At 35.2% G+C, this 23,837-nt stretch overlaps 1 protein-coding gene across 10 annotated transcripts in view; it reads left to right on the top strand.

Annotated features, from left to right (window-relative positions):
* The window catches only part of LOC149791252 (uncharacterized), a 246,955-nt gene that overhangs the window by 115,448 nt on the left and 107,670 nt on the right, over positions 1 to 23,837 (top strand). For 9 of the 10 annotated variants that reach the window (XM_089969729.1, XM_089969732.1, XM_089969730.1 and 6 more), the window contains 3 exons: positions 14,976 to 15,127; positions 18,004 to 18,095; positions 22,403 to 22,543. In XM_089969729.1, coding sequence (XP_089825855.1) covers positions 14,983 to 15,127; positions 18,004 to 18,095; positions 22,403 to 22,543 — 378 coding nt within the window. In that variant the 5' untranslated portion in view covers positions 14,976 to 14,982. Of the gene's footprint in view, positions 1 to 8,469; positions 8,491 to 14,975; positions 15,128 to 18,003; positions 18,096 to 22,402; positions 22,544 to 23,837 lie in introns of those variants that run through there. The other variant, XM_089969734.1, reaches the window with a different exon arrangement.

Consider the following 23,837-nt stretch of genomic DNA (forward strand, 5'->3'; position numbering starts at 1 on the left):
AAATTTGGGGAATAAAATACAGATAAATGCCAAAGATAAACAATGAGTATAGTGAGTCCAGTGGAGTTAAAAACAGGAGGAAACTGTGCACCTAAAAGGGAGATGTAGCTTATGATAAAGGAATTAAAGGAGACAAAAGCAGCAATGAAAAAAATGAGAAGTGAAAGTTTGATGACCTTACCTTGGACAATGTATGGAGGCAGTGCCCCATAGGTCCAAGGACAGCCCAAAGACACCTGTGCTATAACATCCCTTACAGGCACCAAAATTTCAGGTGAAGTGGTTTTCATTCCAATCTGATATAAAAGGGCGAGTAATTTAGATAATATAGATGCATATAATTTATGTTTCTTCTACATAAGAAATTAATAACAATGGGCTTCAGTTAGGCAGAAAAATTTGCTACTTCAACAAAAGGGAATGCAAAAGAACTTATCTAAATAAACTGCATGAACAGTTTCAAGGTAGGAAAGTGTACAAAAATGGACAATTAGGGCAGGACAATTAAAATCAAAGTGGGAAGGAACACCATATCTTTCATAAATTACCTAAAATTACTCATACCAGAATATCCTACATGATACGGTGATACAAGTGATCTATCTACAAGTGTACCTTGAGTGTTCTCTATCCTGGTTATGGCATGCCTTACAAGAATAAGATAGTTGTTTTTGTGCACATGTTTTTGCATCTTTTGCAGGTAAAATAGTAAATATTTGACCAAAACTGTGCATCCATTTGTTTTCCTACATGAAACTAGAACAGTTCATAAGGTATAACAGTACCAGTTGTGCAAGTCCAGGTGGGCGAAGCTTAAGGCGTAGTGAACATTGCATTCAGAAATAAAGAACATTACTAGCTGTGATTGGTGCATGATGTAAGATTTGTACTTTCTGTTAGGCTTAAGAGAAAGTTGTGCCTCTTGGCAACATGTGAGATTATGTTAATTCATATCTAGATCATATTTTGTATTTTTTTAAAAAAAATTAAAATGTGGTACACATTGCTGAAACTGTGTCTGTTGTGTTTAGTTAACTCTTACCCCTGTCTAGTTCCAGCAGAGTTATCTTTCTTAAATGCAATGGAGTACCTGGTTTTGTCCTTGTCAAATTGACAATCTAGCATCATTCTCTATGACAGTGTGTGACATGCATACTGAGGTAGGATAAAAAGTATATTTATTTCACAAAACATTAGCATTGAGGTATATGGAAAAAACAATTGGTACCGTGATACCATAAATGATGCCCACATGTATGTGTTTCTATGGATACACTGTGAGGCTGTTCATACCTTCAGCTATCATGGTACCAGTTGTTTTTGTTACTTTGCATTTTATGTAGAAACATGTATGTATTGTTATTATGTAAACAGTCATTTCTACTATTACCATTTTTTAGAGGCAGGCTGAAAGTCATCTTGTTTTGTATCCTTTCAGGCATGTGTATTTGTGTATCCATTCAGGCATGTGTATTTGTGTATCCATTCAGGCATGTGTATTTGTGTATCCTTTTAGGTATTTGTGTTTGTTCACGTATCTACTGATACAAGTTTTAAGGAAAAGACAAAAGAAAACTGCATGCTGTTGTACCAGTTTTTTAATGAATATGTAACATTGTCATGTTTATATATTGTTGAGAAAGATTTGGAAAGTTTTGGATTGTTGTACTATACAACTTAGAAGTATGGAGGGTACATTTTACATGCCTTTTCCTTTTGTCGATCTTACCATCCATCCATCCATCCATATGGGTTTAAACACGAGCCAAATCGTACCAAAGACTTATAAAAATGATACTGACAGCTGTCTTGTTTGACACTCGGCAATAAAAGCGGTTAGTGGCAGGACTTTTCGGCTGGTCTCAGGATGATGTGACTGGGTTGAACATCATGCTACATGTCTGCAGCACAATGCCCCAGTGTTAGATATCACTGTAAAGTACCACACTGCAGACATCTTCACAATATGACTGATTTTTTTTTAAAGCTCCGTTAAAAATCCAAATGACACACACACACATCTTCAAATACAGAACTGTCATGTCATTAGGCCTTTTCCAAAAAGATGCAGATACAGTATTTATCATAGGTTGTATTCATACATTCATGTGTCCATTCATTCATTATGTCCTCAACACCTAGGGTCCCATGAGCTGGGGGACAGTACACAACATTTTACAAGGACAAGCGAAAATAGTAAATCGTAATTAATGCACTATTAGTGCTGAAAAATGAGCAAATATTATTTGCTCTTACAGTTTTGTCACCTTAACTTTGTCATCTGCTATTGTAACTTCTCGTGTGCTCAAGTAACTCACAAAAACATTGACATAATTGAATATCGTGTTCATGTGACAGTCTGGTCATTTCCATTTCTATCTTGCTCTCATTTGACCCTAGTACACTCTGGTCATTTCCGTTTCTATCTTGCTCTCATTTGACCCTAGTATTTGCTCATTCATTATTCACCAGCATTTATTTTGTTCCTTTTGTCATTAATATTAATTTGGAGGTAAATAAATTGTCGTTGCCATAGATATGCCATCAGACATGAAAATATGTCACACATTGCAATTTGACACAGTTCCAGTTCTCAGATGTTCTAATTGTGATACATTTTAAATGGGATATTGATTGATTGATTGATTGCCTCCTTACAATTTTTCTTTTTGCCTTCAGCAGCTTTAACCATTGCTAGCACAAACATAGAGGTGGATGTACATGCACAAAAGAAAATTAGGCATTTTTTTTTTCTCAGGCAAAGAAGCATTCCTAGGGGATACACAGGGGTCAAGATTTGGGGGATTTTGGTCAAACAAAGCCAGGAATCCCTCCATTATATGCACAAGGTGTACCATAGCCTCAGTATCTAATCTTAATTGGAATGTGGAGAGTAACTAGTAAAAACTAGCTCAGTGCGACCTAAATTTCATGATTTTTTTTCTCCAGTCATATGCTACACCCTCAACATCTTCAACCCTTTTTGATAAACAATTTTGAAAATTTGTTTTGAGAGGGAATACCGTATATTCCAGCCATGCAGTTAAGACTGCTCATTTGGTAGAATATCTGACTGATAATCCTAGGGTTGGAGGTTCACTACCTGCTAGTCCAGTCCAGGTCAGCTTGCATGGTATGACCATGGGAAGGTACTTGCATGGTATGACCATGGGAAGGTACTTGCATGGTATGACCATGGGAAGGTAATTGCATGGTATGACCATGGGAAGGTAATTGCATGGTATGACCATGGGAAGGTACTTGCATGGTGTGCCCATGGGAAGGTACTAGCATGGTATGACCATGGGAAGGTACTTGGCTCCCATTTCCTAAGAATGATAAAGTCATAAAGTGCCATCCATACCAATCTTTCCTTGTCTGCTGCTTCAGATATATTTCTTTTAGTGAGAGGATTCCTAATTACAAATAAATACATTGTTTACAAATACTGTCAGCTGCCTGTAATTACAGAGAGTATGGGTCTTTGCTACCATATATTGAATTCAGATGGCCCCAAGGGCAACCATATATTGAAGAAATGTGGCCCAGTGGGCTAAAATAATGTTGGGTCTGGGTTACCATATATTGAAGATAGGTATCATAAAATATTTTTTTTTCTCTGAACATACATATAAAAGAACTTTGCAAAAGATAATTACTGATGACAAGAAAGAAAGTGAAGGGGAAAGTCTTGAAGTAAATGGTCTGATGATTTAGTTTCTTTTTAACCTTTAGGATACTAAATTTGAGCTGGGCTGCCAGGTTGTAAATTTTTTAATTTGTGAGACCCTGTTTGTGTATAATATTTTATTTTTTAAATTATATCTCGATAAATTTTCTACCCAAGAATGAGCCAGAATTTTTCCATAAAATCCCAAAGTAGGGAAAAAATTCTATTCTCTTCTTATTCCATGTGGCCATACTCTCAAATGAAGCTGTGTCTACCTCTTTCTTCCTCAAGGTTTCTTGGTTACAGCTGAACAGGTGTAAAGAACTATTCCATAGTCTCACTTGACATACAAATGGACATGAGTATAATTTTCTTCAACAAATCTTTGTCATCAAGCTCCAATAGTTTTGTTCAATCCTGCTGTAAATAGCTGTCATTGGCATGCCATTGGAGCATCTCACAGTGTTCTGACAGAAATGGTTCAAACACTATATGTTGGCATCTGGCTAGAAACTTTCATATTTATTCAGTTAGTGATGGGACCCCGAGTGGTTTAAAGCGCTCTCCGTTACGGATCACTGCTGCCTCACCTCTGTCTGCATGGGTTCGAGTCTTGGATTCGGCCAATGTTGGTATGTGAGAAAGCTTGCCAGTAGCTTCTCGTGGGTCGGTGGTGCTTTCTTGGGTTTTCCCGGGTTCTTTCTCCACCATTAATACTGGCCACCATGTATAGCCTATCGTGTGTTGAAAAATGTCATTAAACCCCACAACAACATCAGTTAGTGATACCTTCTGTGATGCAAAATTAGACAACTGCAGATAGCTGTAAATCATATATATGGGTCTGTTTCCAAGAACTTGTGTAATTAAGATTGATAGTGGTGGAAATAGGTTCTTATACAAGAACTTGTATAATTAAGATTGATAGTGGTGGAAATAGGTTCTTATCCAAGAACTGGTGTAATTAAGATTGATAGTGGTGGAAATAGGTTCTTATCCAAGAACTGGTGTAATTAAGAATGACAGTGGTGGAAATAGGTCCATGTATCCAAGAACTTGTGTAATTAAGAATGACAGTGGTGGAAATAGGTTCTTATCCAAGAACTTGTGTAATTAAGATTTATAGTGGTGGACATAGGTTCTTATCCAAGAACTGGTGTAATTAAGATGTATAGTGGTAGAAATAGGTTCTTATCCAAGAACTTGTGTAATTAAGAATGACAGTGGTGGAAATAGGTCCATGTATCCAAGAACTGGTGTAATTAAGATTTATAGTGGTGGAAATAGGTTCTTATCCAAGAACTTGTGTAATTAAGATTTATAGTGGTAGAAATAGGTTCTTATCCAAGAACTTGTGTAATTAAGATTTATAGTGGTAGAAATAGGTTCTTATCCAAGAACTCGTGTAATTAAGATTTATAGTGGTGGAAATAGGTTCTTATACAAGTTTCATTCACAAAAATGATAGTCAAGTGCTTATTCAAAGAAATTTTATTTGGTTTAACTCATTCAGCCCCAGACCCGTTATCAGTATCACTGCTGCTATGCCCCAGCAGCGGTAAGCTGTGTCTAGCTGCGTGTGCCCCAGAGTTTTTACCTGTTTGAAAAATTTTGTAAACATCGTACACATGCATTCACTCTTACCTTAATTTCTCTGCTTATATCCAATTAAAATCCAAGAAAGTTTCACCATTTATTGCAAATGAATTTGTCTACACAGTGATGTATTATTTTTCCCTATTTGTCCAAGTCTTTCACGACTTATTTATACAGAATTTTCAAAATTATGTGCAACATTTATCCGCAAGAACTCGATCATCATCGCTGTCAGCATCCTCATCTTCGGACGATTCAGTCTCAGAAACTTCTATGTCCGAATCGAAATCTCACAAAATATCCAACTGCCGAACATATCTTTCATCAGCTTGCTCAGTATTTTCAAAATCAAACCCGAGAAACTCCTCATTTTTGCTCTCATCAAAAATCACTCTTACGTCCGCCATCATTTACGATTTTTCATGACCACAACACGTGTAGTTAAACCGCTTTCAAAACAGGAGCCCTTAGCTTCTGAACAATTCAAATTTCCGCAAATGAAAGTAAAATCATTTCTGATTGGTTTAATAGTTGTTAGTTCTTGGAATAAACCCATTTCTAACCAATCAGAGACGTTGAATCTAACACACATTCATCACGCTTGGAGACGGGATCGGCCATTGAATGCAGTAAAAAAATCACGACTACAGGCGGGATCGGCCATTGAATGCAGAAACCGGATCACGCCTACAGACGGGATCGGGGCTTAAAGGGTTAAAAGTTGAGATGAAGTCCACATCAGTGTCCCAAGATGAAGCCGGGTTGGGACCGGATTAGGGAAGACACCAAAAGCAACTGCGTTTATAAGATGTTTATTTATAAACGCAAATTAAATATTAACAAATCTGATACCATTATAAACAAAAAGATAAGGAAAATTATAAAGTTCCTAACATGGAACTATCAACAACAATTAACTCAACGAGAAAAAACTCAAACATGAATTTAACAATTGGAATTTCAAACAAATGTGAATTAAGTCCTATCACCGATCTACACCCCAATATAAATAAAGTCTTGAATGTATTGTTCATATAACGATATTGAAATGCATGTAAATTTGCTCAGATAGCATTAGTGAAAATAACAACATGGAACACATAATATATATAACTACTGTGGCGCCCATTTGACGTCCAAGATGTAACTCCGGTTCCACTCGATCTAGTCAATGGTCAGAGAAGCACCCATGCATGGTCCACCCCTCTCTGTCTGTTGAAGGATCCCTCAAGAGCCCTCACATTTAACACAGACCCGATGGTCATGAAGCCTTGGTCCCTCGCATCGAGAACACCAGTACACTCTTCTGAACCAACCTCACCAGACACAGCGTACACGTCACAATAAACCACACAGAGTTCTGTGACTCCACATCAAACCATGTATAAGGCAGCTAAAATTATAACAACTAAACCGTGTAGTACATATGACACAGTTAAGTACTTCTGCATTGATATATGTTGCGCATGCACGCACATGAATTCGTTACCCATTACATTAATTGTTTAATGCATGCAGCGTATAATTAAATTCAATTTTTCTGTTCAGTTAAAACAAATAGCTAACTCAAACCAAACTATAGTATTTCTAATATGGCGTTGTATAACCTAGGTATTGACTCTTTGTAGAATTTAGAATAAATTCTAAAACATCTAAAGTATGAAACAGTTATGTCATATAAGATGAATAGTAATAAAGAGTACTTAAATTTCATTATCTCTACAGCTGGAGATTTGCTCCCATAAAGAGGTATGCTTTCTGACAAGACTCGTCGTAATGTAATTTGGTTATAGAGAATTTGCTCTATATGCATACTAGCTGTGACAGTTATGCACAGCTAGGTGCTTAGGTTTTTTGCTGCAGGCAGTTTGCACGTACAGCATGGTCTGAGCTTTGCTCAGTATTTCGAAATAACTAGAGCCGAAAAAATATACCATCCTCAGGTGACGCTGTACACGGCAACGAAACCCCAAGTACATTTTTGACAACATATACATATTGATATAACTCATACACAATTCTGTGACAATCAAAAGATTGAAATCTTTAGCAATTTGTAAAAAAAAAAATTATATTGTAGAATTTTATTAAATTATCTAAAAATTTATAATCATGGTAATATAATTTAATCTTGACTGCTGGATCATGTCATCTTGTCAGTATCGGAATAACCGGATTTAGGCTCATGTCTTGAAATGATCTAAGCAATTGCATTACTGTGATATATGTATATAAGCATTCATATATATGTATGTGTATACACACACACAAATGCATTGCAAACAACCAAGTGGAAATAACCCTAGATCATTTGTATATTATTGCATTGCCTAATGGACCTCCTATTGGATTCCCAGTTTTTTTCTCAACTTTGTTGTACAGCTTTTTATTTCATGTGAGTCCCAAAATCATGTGCCATTTTATCAGTTGCTATTTCTGGCAAAGAGCTGCAGCTTTAAGAAGGGAGATACATATCTGATACACTTATTGTGGGAAGTAATTTCTCTTAACCTAAGGAATATCAAATGTTATATGATACTTCCAGTATTTGTATTTGTTCTCTCTCCTTCTCTCTCTCTCTCTCTCTCTCTCTCTCAATATATATATATATATATATATATATATATATATATATATATATATATATATATATATATATACACACACACATCCCCCCCCCCCATCTGCCTACATTTGCACAGTGAATTTAAAATTTGCTAATTGGTCCCTGCCTTAGAGGTAGTTGCATGTGAGTGTTATTTACCCTGTTTCCCTTTTTTTATGCCTTCATTTGAATGGCTGAAATAACCTATAAATTGAATTGACCTACATTTTTTTGTACGATGATAATGATTATGCATTTTATTTATAGCAATCTGAATAGATTATGCATTTTATTTGTAGCATCTTGAATATGTAATTGACCCAGGCCATCAGGGGTGTAGTATCCTTTTATTATATTTAACTGAGTGTATTGAGGCCAGACTTAACCGCTATGTAATTGGATAGAATTATTGTGGCAGAAAAGCTGCCTACAGCATTTTTCTATTAGCGTGGGTGTTAGTAATGTTATGAACAGTTGGACATGACTGATGGATGTAAAGAGGCAGACTTCTTGATTTTTACTTTGCAGGATCACAGTGCAACACTGGCTTATGGATGGATAATGTCCTTCTTCCAGTCTGTCATGTCCTCCAGTCATCTGTCATAAACACTTTTTAAAGGTTTGTCTTTAGCTCATTTTCATGGAATTCATTGCCTGTGGAGTCATGTATTGGTTTGGTTTTGATGTTATATAACACAACTAGACTGGTTTGTTTTAAGGAGTGGAGGCAATTGGATTAAAGTGCCTTGGCCAAGGACAAACCTTGTTACCTGATATGGGCTGATGGATGGTTTCATTACAGACTGTACTATCACAAGTCCAGCATCGCTGCAGTTACATAGAAAGTTTGACAGTTAACATAGTAAAGTGTTGCAGACTGTTTTTGTGCTTATATATTTTGAGGAAAGAACATGAAATATTCAGTGTTTGTGTGTGCTTATTTAATGTGTTACTAACATGAAATATTCAGTGTTTGTGTGTTCGCATCTTTATTCTGTGTTACTGATTTTTTTGTAAATAGGTCATTGTTATTACACAGGTTAAATAGGTCAGTGTTGTCACAATTGTTCATAGTGAGAATTCATTGCATGAACTCTTATCTTGAATGGATAATTCTGCTTGTGAATAATAACAGACAATTCTTAGACTTAATGAAGCAATGTGTGTGTGTGTGTGTCTGTGTGTTTGAGAGAGAGAGAGACACACACACAAAGAGGGTTCCTGCAAGGGTCTGGAAATTTGGAAAAGGAGTACAATGTGAAATTAATTTGCCAGGTCTTAGAAATATCTGGAATTTTTTTAAATTTTTTTGGACTAAAAAGTCTTGAAACAGTCTTTAAAAAAAACCTAATGTGACTGCTATCTCATTTGGGAGAAGTTTTAGTATACAGATAAAATCTTGTAGGTTAAATTATACCTTTTCATCTTTTCACATTTTTGTTACATTTTAATGTATTGTAGCCTCATTTGGTCAATAAACTTGTCAAATTGTTAGGTACAGAGACCTTTATTTTTTGGTCTAGTCTAGAATCATTTTTAAATTAGTGGCTGGAACCCTGTATGCATATATGATTGGATGTGTGTTTGTGTTTGGGTGGGTGGGAGGTGAATGGATAGATCCAACTGTGACAGTATTATTGTATATATTTAATTTTGAGAGGTAATTAACTTTGATATTTATAAAGCATTTTAGGAAAGATATAAAACATAATGAAGTTTTGACTGGCATACAAAGAAATTTATTTATAACATTGCTTTAAAATGCATTGTTTATATATATATATATATATATATATATATCTCCAAAGTTGATAAATTCAACATTCACTTATTATTGAAGATTTAGCAACATTATTTATGCAGTTGGCAAAGGACTCTAATTTTCTTACTCAATATGGTGTTTATAAAGAGCAATATAAAGTGCAAGAATTTAAATTCATGCATACTAGTGAAAGAAAGGTAAAAATATGCATGGAAGAATATTCAGTTTATGACAATTTAATTTTGCAGTCAGTATATGGAAATTACATTAACATTTTCAAATCTGTAGTAACATTTGAGTTTGTATATAAATCTCTAATTGATTACTTCACTTCAAATCTCTTAATTGATTAAAAATCCCTGGAGCTTATCCATTAGGTGATGGTAATCCTTAAAAAAAGATATATATATATATATATATATATATATATATATATATATATAATTAGCTTACAGGGTAAAAACTGGTCATGGGCAGCCCCTGTTTGAGAAGAAATGGTTTGTATTTGTCTAAATTGGAAGAAAGGTTATATGCATGCATAATTCAGAAGAAAGGTTATATGCATGCCTAATTGAGAAGAAAGTTTATATGCATGATTAACTCTGTTGGGTCTTTTTAGTAGGTTAAGGTAATTAAACTGATGCTTTACATGGATAAACCCTGGATGATATAAAGGTGTTTTATAATTATGATGCTGCATGTAATATGCACAAACTATACCTACAGACTGTAAATTGACAGGAAAGAAACCCCACCTGACATGTTATTATTATGACTTTATGGTGTTAAAATAAGTAGTAGAAAAGAGTGAGAAGCAAAGAAACTTTGTAAAATTCAACAAATAATTTACTCCCCTTGAATACAACAAGTGAAAATTTATTTTTTAAACACCCAAAACAACAACTTATGAATTTAGTCTCAAATAATTATAGAATTACTAACACTAAAAGTCCTAATGAATATAGTTCTGAATAATCTTTAATGGTATTCCAAATAATTTCCAATGCTGAAGGTGTTGATGTACATGAAGCGGCTGGGTAGTCTCTAATGTACTAATGTACCAATGGCCTGAATTGTATTGATGTGCCAACAGTCTTTTGTTGAATAACATTAATATAATCCAAGGTTTACTTCCTTGAATTTGCTATAATGCCTAGTTAATGTCTCCTTTCAAGAATATTACAGACCACATAATAATAAATAATTTCACCCAAATCAAAATCTTGAGAAAACAATATAATTGATATCTGCCCATATCTTATTGCAGGAATAAATAATATTTCCAGTAAGCAAGATTACGTAAATAACTAATACAAAAGAATTACCAGAAGTTCATTTCTCAAAAAATCTTAGTTACAATTAGAATGTCTGTTACTAAAATTATAATAAAGAATGTGGTAAACACAATGTCCTTGACTCAGGCCAAGATAAATGTTCATTTGATAATGATCCTAATATTAAACTCTCACACGTATACAAAATATTAGCTATGTATTAGCTGTTTAAAGAATAAAAAACAAATCGGTCATTCTGGTCAGGTTGACAATGAACCTGATATTGGTTGGACAAGGTCAGCCTCAAAATACAATTTTACATAACCCATAGCATATAATAAAAAAAGAAACCTGAGAAAGAATGTAAATATTATATACATAGCAGTATTAAAATCGGAATTTTGTCTTTATGTTAAAATACTAATATGTGATACTTTCTTTAAAAATAAACTTTTGAGATATAATGTATAGCTAGCTGTACAAAACAGTATTGATACTGTATTTGTTAATACATTTTCTTTATTTTGTAATTTTAAATAATAATAATAATAATGACAAACAAAAAGAACAGTAAAATGTACAAGGACATTGATGATTAGAAAGGACCATTCTTTATGCACATTTGAATACTGAGAGCAATAGAATAATAAAATGTCCAAACATATTGCTTTGATATCAGTATATATGTCTTGCCTTGATATCAGTAAAAATGTCAAATATTAATAAATGAAAATGTTATCTTACGAAGTAAAAATATGCTTGGACCTAAACATCATGTCCATTACATGAGAAAAAAATGCAAATTGTTTTTGTCAGTAAATCGGTTAATAAATCCATCATTCAATCCACCTTTCTTATAGTGACAGTAATAAAATTGTTACAGCTATTAACATGCATATGTCATTGAAAATACATTTGCCTCTGTATTAAAAACACCAATGTTCATATAGGACTAGTCATTCCAATTCTCTATTCTCCAAGGAAGAGGCAAATCTTTATAGACCAGCGCTTAACTTGAAAAGGGCCAATACTGTCAACGGCATAAATGTCTTGTACCATACATAATATGTTTTTGTTTTTGATGTTATTTCATTGCCGTTGAGGAGTTTCACATGAAAGTTAAATGTCCACTCTATATTAAACTTAGATCTAACTTCAATACTTTTATGAATGATTTCTATGAATTTTGAAATTATGTTCAAAGTAGTGATCATATCAACCATAAAACCCTTGAAGCTAACATTCAGGCTTTTTTTAAAATCCTTTTTTTAAGAAGATATTGTTTAGTTCAGTGATGTATCTTTCATGCTAAAAGTTTAAGTACACCTGTACACAACTATGAGCTTTTTCCATTGGCTTGGTTTGTTTGTTCAACTGGCTTGTTTGGTTAATTAAGCCATCATCATATCCCTAATCAGGTTGACTACACAATGCAAGGTGTTGGGTGAAAAGAAACCAGTTGAGTAAACAGCTGGGTTTCCTGTTAATCTCAACAGATCACACCAGTACACAGCGGTAAGGATACTTTTTGAAACACTACCAAACCATTGTCCACAGGTGGTTGAAAGCAGGCCAGTAAAAAGTTGTGCATATTTGATTATATACACAAGGCTACCTGTATGATTTTAAATTAATAATCCTCATTGACTAGAATAATGGCTTCAATATCCAGCAGATTACATGTTGTCAGAACACGAAAAGCAGCAGTGAATAATGCTAACAGTGATTTCCTCTAGATTTCCTTTGATTTTTGTTTAGAGAAGGTTCGATTTTTAAAAATATTTAATGGCATATAAATAATTATGAATTTTATTCTGCACCCTCATCTGCCATATAAATTGGTAGGTGACCATTTTTTTTAATTATATATCTCTGTGGAAGATTTAAAACACATTTTCTTTGTTCTCAGTCTTATGTTTTGTTTGTACAAGGACTGAGTTTCTAAGAACTCTGTTATAACCAGTTACTTAGGTAAACACAGCTAGCCTGAGGGCAGATTAACCCTAGCTGTGACAGTGGTCTTGACCAGCCAATGATGCGAAACTCATTTACATATGAAAATGACTGGACTATTGCTATCTAGTAAGCAGCAATAGGTCCAGTGTTATATAATGCTCTGGTAGGTCAGACTTGTGTATATAGGGGTTTCTAGGTCCATTGTTATATAATGCTCTGGTAGATCAGACTTGTGTACACAGGCAATTTAGCAGTGATGGATTTAGAACTGCTGGACAGGAGTAGCATAGCATATAGGTGGCATCACTGTTTCTGTCCTAGATTTTTTATTTGTACATTGTTCAGAACTGATATGTACCATAAAATCTGTGTTCGCAACTTGATTCACTGATTGTTAGGTGGGTGCATCAGCAGGTGTAGTATACATTGCAGACAGAATTAATCTTTGCAGTCTTACCTTGTAATCCTTGGGACTTTTTTTCTTTATAGTGTTGCTGATCCAAGCCTATCACTGAGAATTTAATGCCACTGGTGCATAGTCTATTTTGAAGCCTGAGGTTGCCTGTTTATAGGTAGCATATGCCTTCATTGTATCAGATAGTTGTGCTCTTTTGAGTGTTAAAATTACACACACTTGTTGAATCGGTTTTAGTGTCTGTAGGTCATATATCTGAATAGGTCATACAACTGATTCAAAGATAATGAAATTGACGACCTAAATTTTGCCCCATTATGGATGTAACACAATAATTAAATGTTGTATTGAGATCTTGCCATAGATTTGCCTGTTGTGTTCCCTCACAGATCATTGAAGTTTTATCTTAAGCATTAAGTTTCTCTTACTTTTGTACGTTAAAATATTCAGTAAAATTTAAAATAGTGAAGAAAGTAAAATAAATTTTAAAAAAGAAAATAGGGGATTTCCCAAATAACAAAAGTTGTCTCCCATCTGACTCTTCTGTTGACTTTGATTACAATCCATTAGCATGGGTTTGAGTCTCGTGCTTGGCCAGTGTGGGTATGTGAAAAAGTTTGCTGGTAGCTTCTCGTGGTTCAGTGGTTCTTTCTGTGTTTTCCCTGGTTCTTCTTCATCATTTATACTGGAAGCCATGTATAGCCTTTCTTATACTGAAATATGCATTAAACCCTATAATTGAGTTTTAGATCTGAGTTTTCATAGGAAATGGGTCATTCTTATGGGATGGCATGTTTTGGTATGAAATGGGTCATTCTTATGGGATGACATGTTTTGGTATGAAATGGGTCATTCTTTTGGGATGGCATGTTTTGGTATGAAATGGGTCATTCTTTTGGGATGGCATGTTTTGGTATGAAATGGGTCATTCTTATGGGATGGCATGTTTTGGTATGAAATGGGTCATTCTTATGGGATGGCATGTTTTGGTATGAAATGGGTCATTCTTTTGGGATGGCATGTTTTGGTATGAAATGGGTCATTCTTATGGGATGGCATATTTTGGTATGAAATGGGTCATTCTTATGGGATGGCATGTTTTGGTATGAAATGGGTCATTCTTATGGATGGCATTTTGTCTGGGCATTTGCGTGTCTGTGCATTATCATGAGTTTGTTATTGCTACACATCCTTAACCAATTTAGAATTGCCATGAACATTTACACATTCATTTGTCTCAATTTCTAGCTGGTCCTAAATGAAAATAGTGCCATGCTAGACATCTAATATGGCCTTTACAGAATCCATCTTTAAAACCATTTTATTTTGCTTTTCCACCTGAATAAACAACATTAGAACACTTCTGTAAAGGACTTGTGATGTGTGGTTGGTTCTATAGCTGATCTGCCATCCAGTATGGCCACCCGGCAGCCATGTTGAAAAATTTGTCAGTACTGTTACTCCTAATGGTAAGCAGTATTGGTATGCATGCTTAAATGGTTATTATCATTGTCCTTTAGTTCATGATGTTTTCATCATCATGTGATAAAGGCCATTCTTGAGGTAGTGGACAAGTGAATGATGACCATCATACCTAATCTTGATCCCCATCACTATTATGCATTGTTTTTCTTTGAGAGATAGATATTTTAATTATGGTCCCTGTTCTAATTTTTTGTTTTGTTTGTGGCTTGTAGACTATCAATGATGATGGCTACAGAAAAATACGAACAGGATAAAAGGACAATGAAAGCACCGCAGCTACGCAAACAACCGGAGATAGAGGAAGTTGAAGAAGAAGAAGATACAAGCCCAGGGTCTGATCAGTCAGATGTCACCATAACTGCAGGTATCATCATTATAAAAAATTTGTTGAATAGTTTTTTTATCATTGATTTCCCCAGATTGGGTTGTTGTGAATTTGCAAGAAAAGTACAGTAGACTGTAAAACTGAATTTGTCATTAAAATGGTTCCCCTATATGACCAGTTCAAATATAAAACTTGTTTTTCTATAGATACAACACTGAGTTACTTTAAACTGTTAAAAAATATATTTTTACGTAGCTTAGTGCACAGACAATCCAAACTCAATTACAAAAGTTTAGGGTATTGTGCATTTTCTTGAATCACACGTAGTTCAGTATCTATTCCAATGCAGGGGTCATTATGCAGTAGATATACTTAGTTAAGCCGTATTCAATATCCCTATGCAAGGGTCATTATGCAGTGTATGCTAAGTTAGGCCCTATCCATTATCCCTATGCAGGGGTCATCATGCAGTGTATGCTTAGTTTGGCCTTATCCACTATCTCTATGCAAGGGTCTTTATGCAGTGTATGCTTAGCTAGGCCTTATTGAATATCCGTATGCAAGGGTCATTATGCAGTGTATGCTAAGTTAGGCCCTATCCATTATCCCTATGCAGGGGTCATTATGCAGTGTATGCTTAGTTAGGCCTTATCCACAATCTCTATGCTAGGGTCATTATGCAGTAAGGATGCTAAGTTAAGTCTTATCCAGATTGGATGGCAGAAATATGTTCATAAACAAGAATACCATCCACACCCTCTTTTACATTATCCCTTTACCTCATGCAAGTGCCTTTTGATGCCTCTACTCCGTTCGCATAGAAGCGCCTTTTGACGCCTCTACTTCATTCGCATGGAAGCGCCTTTTGACACCGGCTGTAAACATAAGCCATTTTAAGCCGGTTTTCGTAGTGCCACCTTCGGGGAAAAAAAATCCTATTAGATACTACATCCATTTCTGCGAATAACAATTATGTCAGATCATGTGGTCATTGTTTACGCTCTGGTCGAAATCTGCTACTTAAAGTAACTGGGTCGTAATCTCCACTCTCCAAAATGGAGGTTGCGGATTTCATTCAGTACTTACGAAATTTTCACGATTAGAATCACAACTATGAAAGCTTCAATAACTTAGGTAAAGGCTCTGATATTGATGTAGGCAGCAATTAGTTTTTATAAATTATCAAATTCAGATGACTTAGTGATGTAGACGCAGACAAAAACTTGTAAATTTCGAGTATGAGAAATGGCAGCTACGGTTCGTCACATGGCTTCACTGACTTGACGGTGAATGAGTTCTCTCAAGATTTTAAAGCACATAAAAAATTCTTCTGTGAAAAATAATTACACAGCTATAACAATCGAACTTTACTCGAAATGTAAAATGGTTAAAATTGCTGTTAAATGTAACGTACACTACATTGCTTACAGTTAACAGGCAGGGCCCCGAGTGGCCGAGTGGTCTAAAGCGCTCTTCGTTACGGATCACTGCCATCTCACCTCTGTCTGCGGCGGTTCGAGTCTAAGATTCAGCCAATGTGGGTATGTGAGAAAGCTTGCCAGTAGCTTCTCGTGGGTAGGTGGTTCTTTCCGGGGTTTTCTCTGGTACTTCCTCCACCAGTAATACTGGCCGCCATGTATAGCCTATCATGTGCTGCAAAAATGGCGTTAAACCCCACAACAACAACAGTTAACAGGCAGGCCTATGCATATGGAGTCGAATAGGTAACATGTGTTCTATTTATAGTGCACTGCACTGGGTAACGTTGCTCTATGACGTAAAAGGTTATATGAAATACCTACTTTAGATGTTAAACTTGACTGGAATGTGACAGATGGACAGAAAGATGACATTAACTTTGTCCCTTCTACATTTGTTGTAGGGAGAAGCTCAGATACATTCTTCAAAGATTGTGCTCTTGTATTTATTATATTATATGGATGTATTTTGATAGGTCCATCATCTGTCAGCAATTGTTTTTGCATTGTAACCTAAACTCAGTCCAGTGTTTCCCATGTAACTTAAACTTGATTCAGTTTTCCATGGAGCCTTAACTCAATCCACACTGTTCTCCATGTCACCTGATCACGATCCACAGTTTCCATGTAACCTGGACTTGATCCACACTGCTTTCCAAGTAACAAGAACTCAATCCACATTATTTTCCATATAACCTGTACTTACTTCACTGTTTTCCATGTAACCTAAACTCAATCAACACTATTTTCCATTTAACTTGAACTCAGTCCACACAGTTTTCCATGTAACATTTATTTGATCCATGCTGTTTTAGGGAGAGCAATCATGTCTAGCATGATGTGTTAGTAGAAAAAGTAGATAACACTGAAGGTGTCCGACATGGGGTGATGGCCTAGGGATCCAACATCAGATTTCCATGATAATAGGAACACTTGATTCTAACCTAATTGCCATCTACACCATATGGTGGAGGGTGATTATATGTGATAGGTTATTTCCAGAGGAGGGGCCCTGTGTGGCCAAGTGGTCTAAAGTGCTCACCATTCCGGATCACTGCCATCTTACCTCTGTCTGCGTGGGTTCGAGTCTCAGGCTCAACTAACATGGGTACGTGAGAAAGCCTGCCAGTAGCTTCTCATCGATAGGTGGTTCTTCCTGTGGTTTTCCAGGGTTCTTCCTCCACCAGTTATACTGGCCGCCATGTATAGCCGATCTTGTGCTGTAAAATGGCGTTAAACCCTTCAACAACAGCAGTTTCCAAAGGATGAACAGAAGATAACAGTGAATGTTTTGAAATCAGAATGCAGTAAGGGGGATGGATATTGTGGGGTGGGAAGTGGACATGGGATATTTAGCAAAAATAAGAAATTGTTGATATTTGAAATGGCTTTTATCATTAATTAGATTTCTTGATAATTAGTAATATATATTTACAGGTGGAGACACTTCCCAGCCACAAGAGGGCTCACCAGAGTCTACTTCTCCTGATCTCAAATCTTCTAGTGACCAAGCTAATGGACAAAATCATGTAAGAATAAATTACCCCCCACCCCTACCACCCAATAATCTCACATCTTCTAGTGACAGAACTAATGGACAAAATAATGTAAGTATAAATTACCCCCACCCCGACAATCTCATATCTTCTAGTGGCCAAACTAATGGACAAAATCATGTAAGAATAAATTACCCTCCACCCGACAATCTCATATCTTCTAGTGACCAACCTAGTGGACAAAGTCATGTAAGAACAACTTACCCCCCCCCCCCATTATCTTGGATCTTCTTGTGACCGAACTAATGTGCGAAATCATGTAAGAATAAATTACACCCCCGATGATCTCAAATCTTCTAACGACCAGGTTAATAGGTAGAATCGTGACAGAACAAATTATCTCCCCTGATGATATCACAATTTTTCAGTCGGCAAGCTAATGGACAAAGTCATTTAAGAAAAAATTACCTCCCCTGAGGATATCAATTCTTCTGGTGACCAAGCTAATGGCAAATTCACGTAAGGATAACTGCCTCTCCTGAAGATCTCAAATCTAGTGACCAAGCTAATTGCAAAGAAATAAATTAACTCCCCTGATCTCAGATCTAATGACCAAGCTAATAGGTAAATTCTTGTGAGAGTAAATTAGAGTTGAACCAAAATTGTTTCCTGCATACAAGTCAGATCCATGTGCTAACTGCGTAAAGCCAGATCTGCAGTTGCCTAATAATCGGGTAGATTTTGGCCTATAATACAAGTCATATGGGTCAGGTGAGCACATTTACTGACACAAGTGTAAAATTAATTTCATTTTTAAAATGTAATCATCATATAGTTATAACAAAGTTTATTCAATCGTGATTTTTGAGTGATCCACACATTGTCATTAAAATAAAAATCCAGATGAAAAATTATTGATCGCTATGGATTTTTATAATGGCAGTTCCTCATTACACTGGGTCAAGAAAGTCGATGTTGAACTATTACTAGTGCAGGGGGAATCAAGGTATGATTGTGTGAACAAGTCATGTGTATCATCATTCATCTCCTGTATGGATGTTCAGCTACGAACAAGATAGAGGAGTAACTTAACAGCAAGTTTTATTCCTAACTTGTACATATGGCATTTCTTCAGAATGATAATTTAGCATGATGTAAAATTTAACTAAAATAATCTGAATTGACAGCCGTGTTTCTATGTGTGCAAAGCATACATTTGGTTGGGAAAATTAGATGTTATGTACGAATTGAAATAAAAGACATGACATACAACATAGAAGATAATATGCAAAGTTACATTTTATCCTCAGTTTATTGGACTTGTGTGCCATTTTTTTTCTTCCTGCTGATGTTTTCCTAGGCTTTGTTTATAAATGATGACATTGTCGCATCTCTTTTATGTTTGTAGTGCAACTTTTTCCCAACCACATCTGCATTCCCTTTTATAAAATAGCACACGACAAAACCATTTTAAAACGAGATCTCCCAACTTGCCTAAAAATGTCGAAGTACATTATCATCAAATTTGTCTGTTAGCATTTGTTGAGGAATTTAAACAATAATCTTCAACGGCAATTTTATGACAATGTGCAAAATAAAGTGAATAAATGCCATTTAAAGGTATGTGTAATCAGATTCTCCAAAATGACACCTGTAGCTGCAAAAAGTGACTTAAAGGGTGTATGTGAGCTGTGTGACTTGTACTCTAGGCATACTGTTAGGGGTAATCAGGAGAACAAACAACATCGACCCTGATCTGCCAGTACATTATGCGATGGCAGATCAGTAACCATGTTGTTTGCAGTTGGAACTGACTTGTAAGCAGATATATCTGGTATGTCCTCACTGATTGCATTAGGGCCATCTTGATTTGGTCCTGTCTGTCTGTGCCGCCATAGAAGAAAAAAATGGTTATGCTGGTCCATGGTTAGGTTTTCAGGCCATTACAGCTGTGTTTAGTATTTTCTACTTATTTGTTTTTTGTGGACCAAAACGTTAGCACGATTAAGCTAAAACCACTTGAAGTAGACAAATACAATTTGATAAGTTTATTTCTATTTTTGTAGTTGAATATATTAGATACCATGTCAATATAGCAGTTTAAATTTTATATACACATTTTAAAGACTTTTGAATTGAATTCTTTGTATGTGGCAAAATCCTTGTTTGCACAATTAAGGAAAAGCATGAGAGAAAGAAAATTTGCATAATTATGTTTATTTTCATGTTGCTGTGGAAATTTTTGAAAAGTTAACAAATTTATAACTTATTGGGTTGCAGTGTTTTACATATTTTATCAACACAAATTTAGTCAATGTGATTTTTAAGTTTTTCATCCTCTTTTTTGTCAGTTACATTTTCAATGTCCGGCATAGTGAAGGCTGATACTATTACATAACAGCAATTTAAAATGATGGCAGGTTTGAGATGACCTAGTTTCTTGTATTGAAGTACATTTTAGACCTATCTGACCACATACCAAATCTATTTAAGAAGTACAGTCAGGAATCTAACATTGTTGACAATGAAGTTCAGGAGACAACTTTGTCGAAAGGCGATTGGTGGCAAGTCAAAAGTAATAATTTTTATGCCCGAAAGGCACTGTATTATCCATTCACTGCGACTGAAAATAATGCCGATTTTTTTCCTGCTGTTAGTATGACTTTTGTGGGTATACGCAAATGAGCAATGCATGCTGGGAAATCCTGTAATTTCACCTATACAAAATAAGGATATATTTTTAACACATGAACATACAGGAAAGAATAAAAATATTGGACCTATAATTTCTGTATATTCTGAAATTTATATATATATAAGCCAGATACTTTGTTCTGCAAAAAATAAAGTTTGTTCAGTACCTTTACCTACGTATTATTCTTTTCATGCTCTTTTTTTTGTATGGGACATAATATCCACTATTAAAATTTCACCCGAGTTCATGTGGTTGTTATTCCATCCTTTCACATGTAATTTGCATTCCATTTATGCTCGAGAAATTAGTTGCTTTGTCTACAAGTGAAATCTCCAAAAGAGATTGTTGTTCATTGAGAGGTTCCTCTACTTTCTTATCACATTTTGCCTTGCTAATATAAGCTTATTAGATATGCATTTTTAATGACAGAGTAAGTGACAACAGACATCCATGGTATTAAATAATTCAGAGAAAATCGGAAGAGCCAATGGAATTGAAATGGAGGATATTGAACAATTTATTTAGCTAGGTCTATGGTTATGATAATAATAATAAAAAGAAAACACAAATTCTGATGTTTCATCCTATTTGAATATTTTTTCTCAAAAGACATATTTTGATCTAACTTTTAGAACTTATTTTTAAGCCCTCTTAGTATAGTTATGTAAGAAACCACTTGACCAGGACAAATGAAAATGGGTTTCCTTTAGATGACCTCAAACTTTTATGCTTTTTTTTAATAACTATTTTTGCATTATTTACAACATTTTCTGACTTCAGGACTTTATTATTTTTTTATATTCAGGAACTACTAAACCTAGTCAAGTGACAATTGGAATACTTGTTGAAACCACAAAACTTAGACATATGATAATTGGAATGCATATTAGAGCCACACAACTTTGGCATACGATAATTGGAATGCATATTGGAACAACACAGCTTTGGCAAATGATAATTGGAATGCATATTGGAAGAACAAAACTTTGGCAGATGAAAATTGGAATGCATATTGAACAACATAACTTTGGCAAATGATAATTGGAATTCATATTAGAGCCACACAATTTTGGCAAATGATAATTGGAATTCATATTAGAGCCACACAATTTTGGCAAATGATAATTGGAAATCATAATAGAACAAAACAACTTTGGCAAATGATAATTGGAATGCATATTAGAACAACATAACTTTGGCAGATGATAATTGGAATGCATGTTGGAACCACAAAACCATGTCATATGTCATTTGAAACCCTGGCAAAAACTGACACATTGCATGGCAGTCATGAAGTAATACAAAATTCTAGATCTTTGTGTGACACACCTCATGGCAGTCATCAAGTCATACAGAATCCCTGAAGTTGAATGATAAACTGAATCTCAGACTGTGAGACCACATGGTACTTATCAAGTACAGGGTTTGTGATGTTTGAGACCACAGCAGTAATTAACATACACATGAATTAACACAGAATCCCTACTGTCTGTAATAAACGTAATCATAAACTTTTTAAAAAAAATTCTTTTTATCAAATGAATTAAGTAAAACTATTTGTTACTTGTTAAAGATTTTTTTCCACTTCATAAATTTCACATCATAATAAACACTTGTGTAAGATCTTTTTTCATCTTTTTTGTAGATATCACCAAAGAATAAACAACTAACTCGCAGCCAGGCTCTATGTGAAGAATGTGCTTCACCTCCACCAGATCGCTGGACAAGTACAGCTAGTACAGGCAGCACCGACAGTAGTTCTAGTGGAGTGGGGTCAAAGTCAGTGGTATGTACTGGTTATCTGTTCCTTTATAGCTAGTATAGTACAGTATCATCTAGTAATATAGTACAAGATGTTATTAGTAATGCTTTTTATACCAGTTTTTTGCTTTGTAATTCATGCATTTTAATGTAGATTTACTGGATACCAGAAAGAAGTTAGGTGACCAAAACCATCATAATTCAACTTAGATCTCGTGTAAATTTGTGCCTTGATCAAAATTAAGTTGCCCAGATAAATATTGACACAATGTACACTTTTTCCCTCGTCAAAAAATAATTGACAAGCTTTTTATGTTACTGTATGGAGGTTAAAGATCTAAAGTGCTCACTGTTACAGATCAATGCCATCTCACCTCTGTCTGCATGGGTTCAAGTCGCGGGCTTGGCTGATGTGGGTATGTGAGAAAGCTTGACAGTAGCTTCTCATGGGTCGGTGATTCTTTCCGGGGTTTTACTGGGTTCTTCCTCCACCATTTATACTGGCCGCCATGTATAGCCTATCTTCAGCTGAAAAATGGCATTAAACCCAATAACAACAACAGCAACAACAAATCTGCACTTTTTAAAAACTTTTAACACAGCATTTAACCATTTATTCCTATCCCAGGTAATGCATCTAGGATCTAAAACCAGCTCTTTCTATATGACCATCCTTCCTTTGATCAGTAGTAGAAGCACTATGGCAAATCTAGAGTGTTTTTGTGGCATTAACATGTATTTTTGTGTATTATATAATTAACATGTTTTTGTGTAATGCTGCAAAATCAATAATCTTATGGGACATTTTTGGTGTAAAATGTACATAGTGGTGATGCAAATTAATTACTAATACTTTATTCAATTTTCTTTAATTGATTGTTATCCTCAAGAAGGCTTGATGTTTTGGAAATTCCTGGGCTGAAAATAACATTTCCAGGAAGTCAAAATTGTATTGTACCTTATTTGAATGTTTACTTAGAATTTTCCATTGTTTTGTGGACCTGACCAGGTGCTGTACCTTGTATTCAAGCTTAATTTGATTGACCGAAGTGTAAAGTATTGACCACATTGCATCATAGATGAGTTTTTTTTCTTCTGGGTAATTTCTAGCTGTCCATCATCCACTGTCACTCTGCTAGCACACGTTTGTTATCAGTACTCTTAAACTACCTGGAGGATTGCCATGAAACTACACACATACACTCATCCCATGGTCTGATTGATTCTAAATGAAAACGAGGCTGCTCAGCCAGCCAGTATAACCACCACAGCATCCATCTAGGAAAATCTTTTTTCACTACTTCTGCTGAATGGATGGT

The sequence above is a fragment of the Sinohyriopsis cumingii genome, chromosome 9 (genome assembly GCF_028554795.1).
Source record: "Sinohyriopsis cumingii isolate HCF-2022 chromosome 9, ASM2855479v2, whole genome shotgun sequence".
Taxonomy (NCBI): Eukaryota; Metazoa; Mollusca; class Bivalvia; order Unionida; family Unionidae; genus Sinohyriopsis; species Sinohyriopsis cumingii.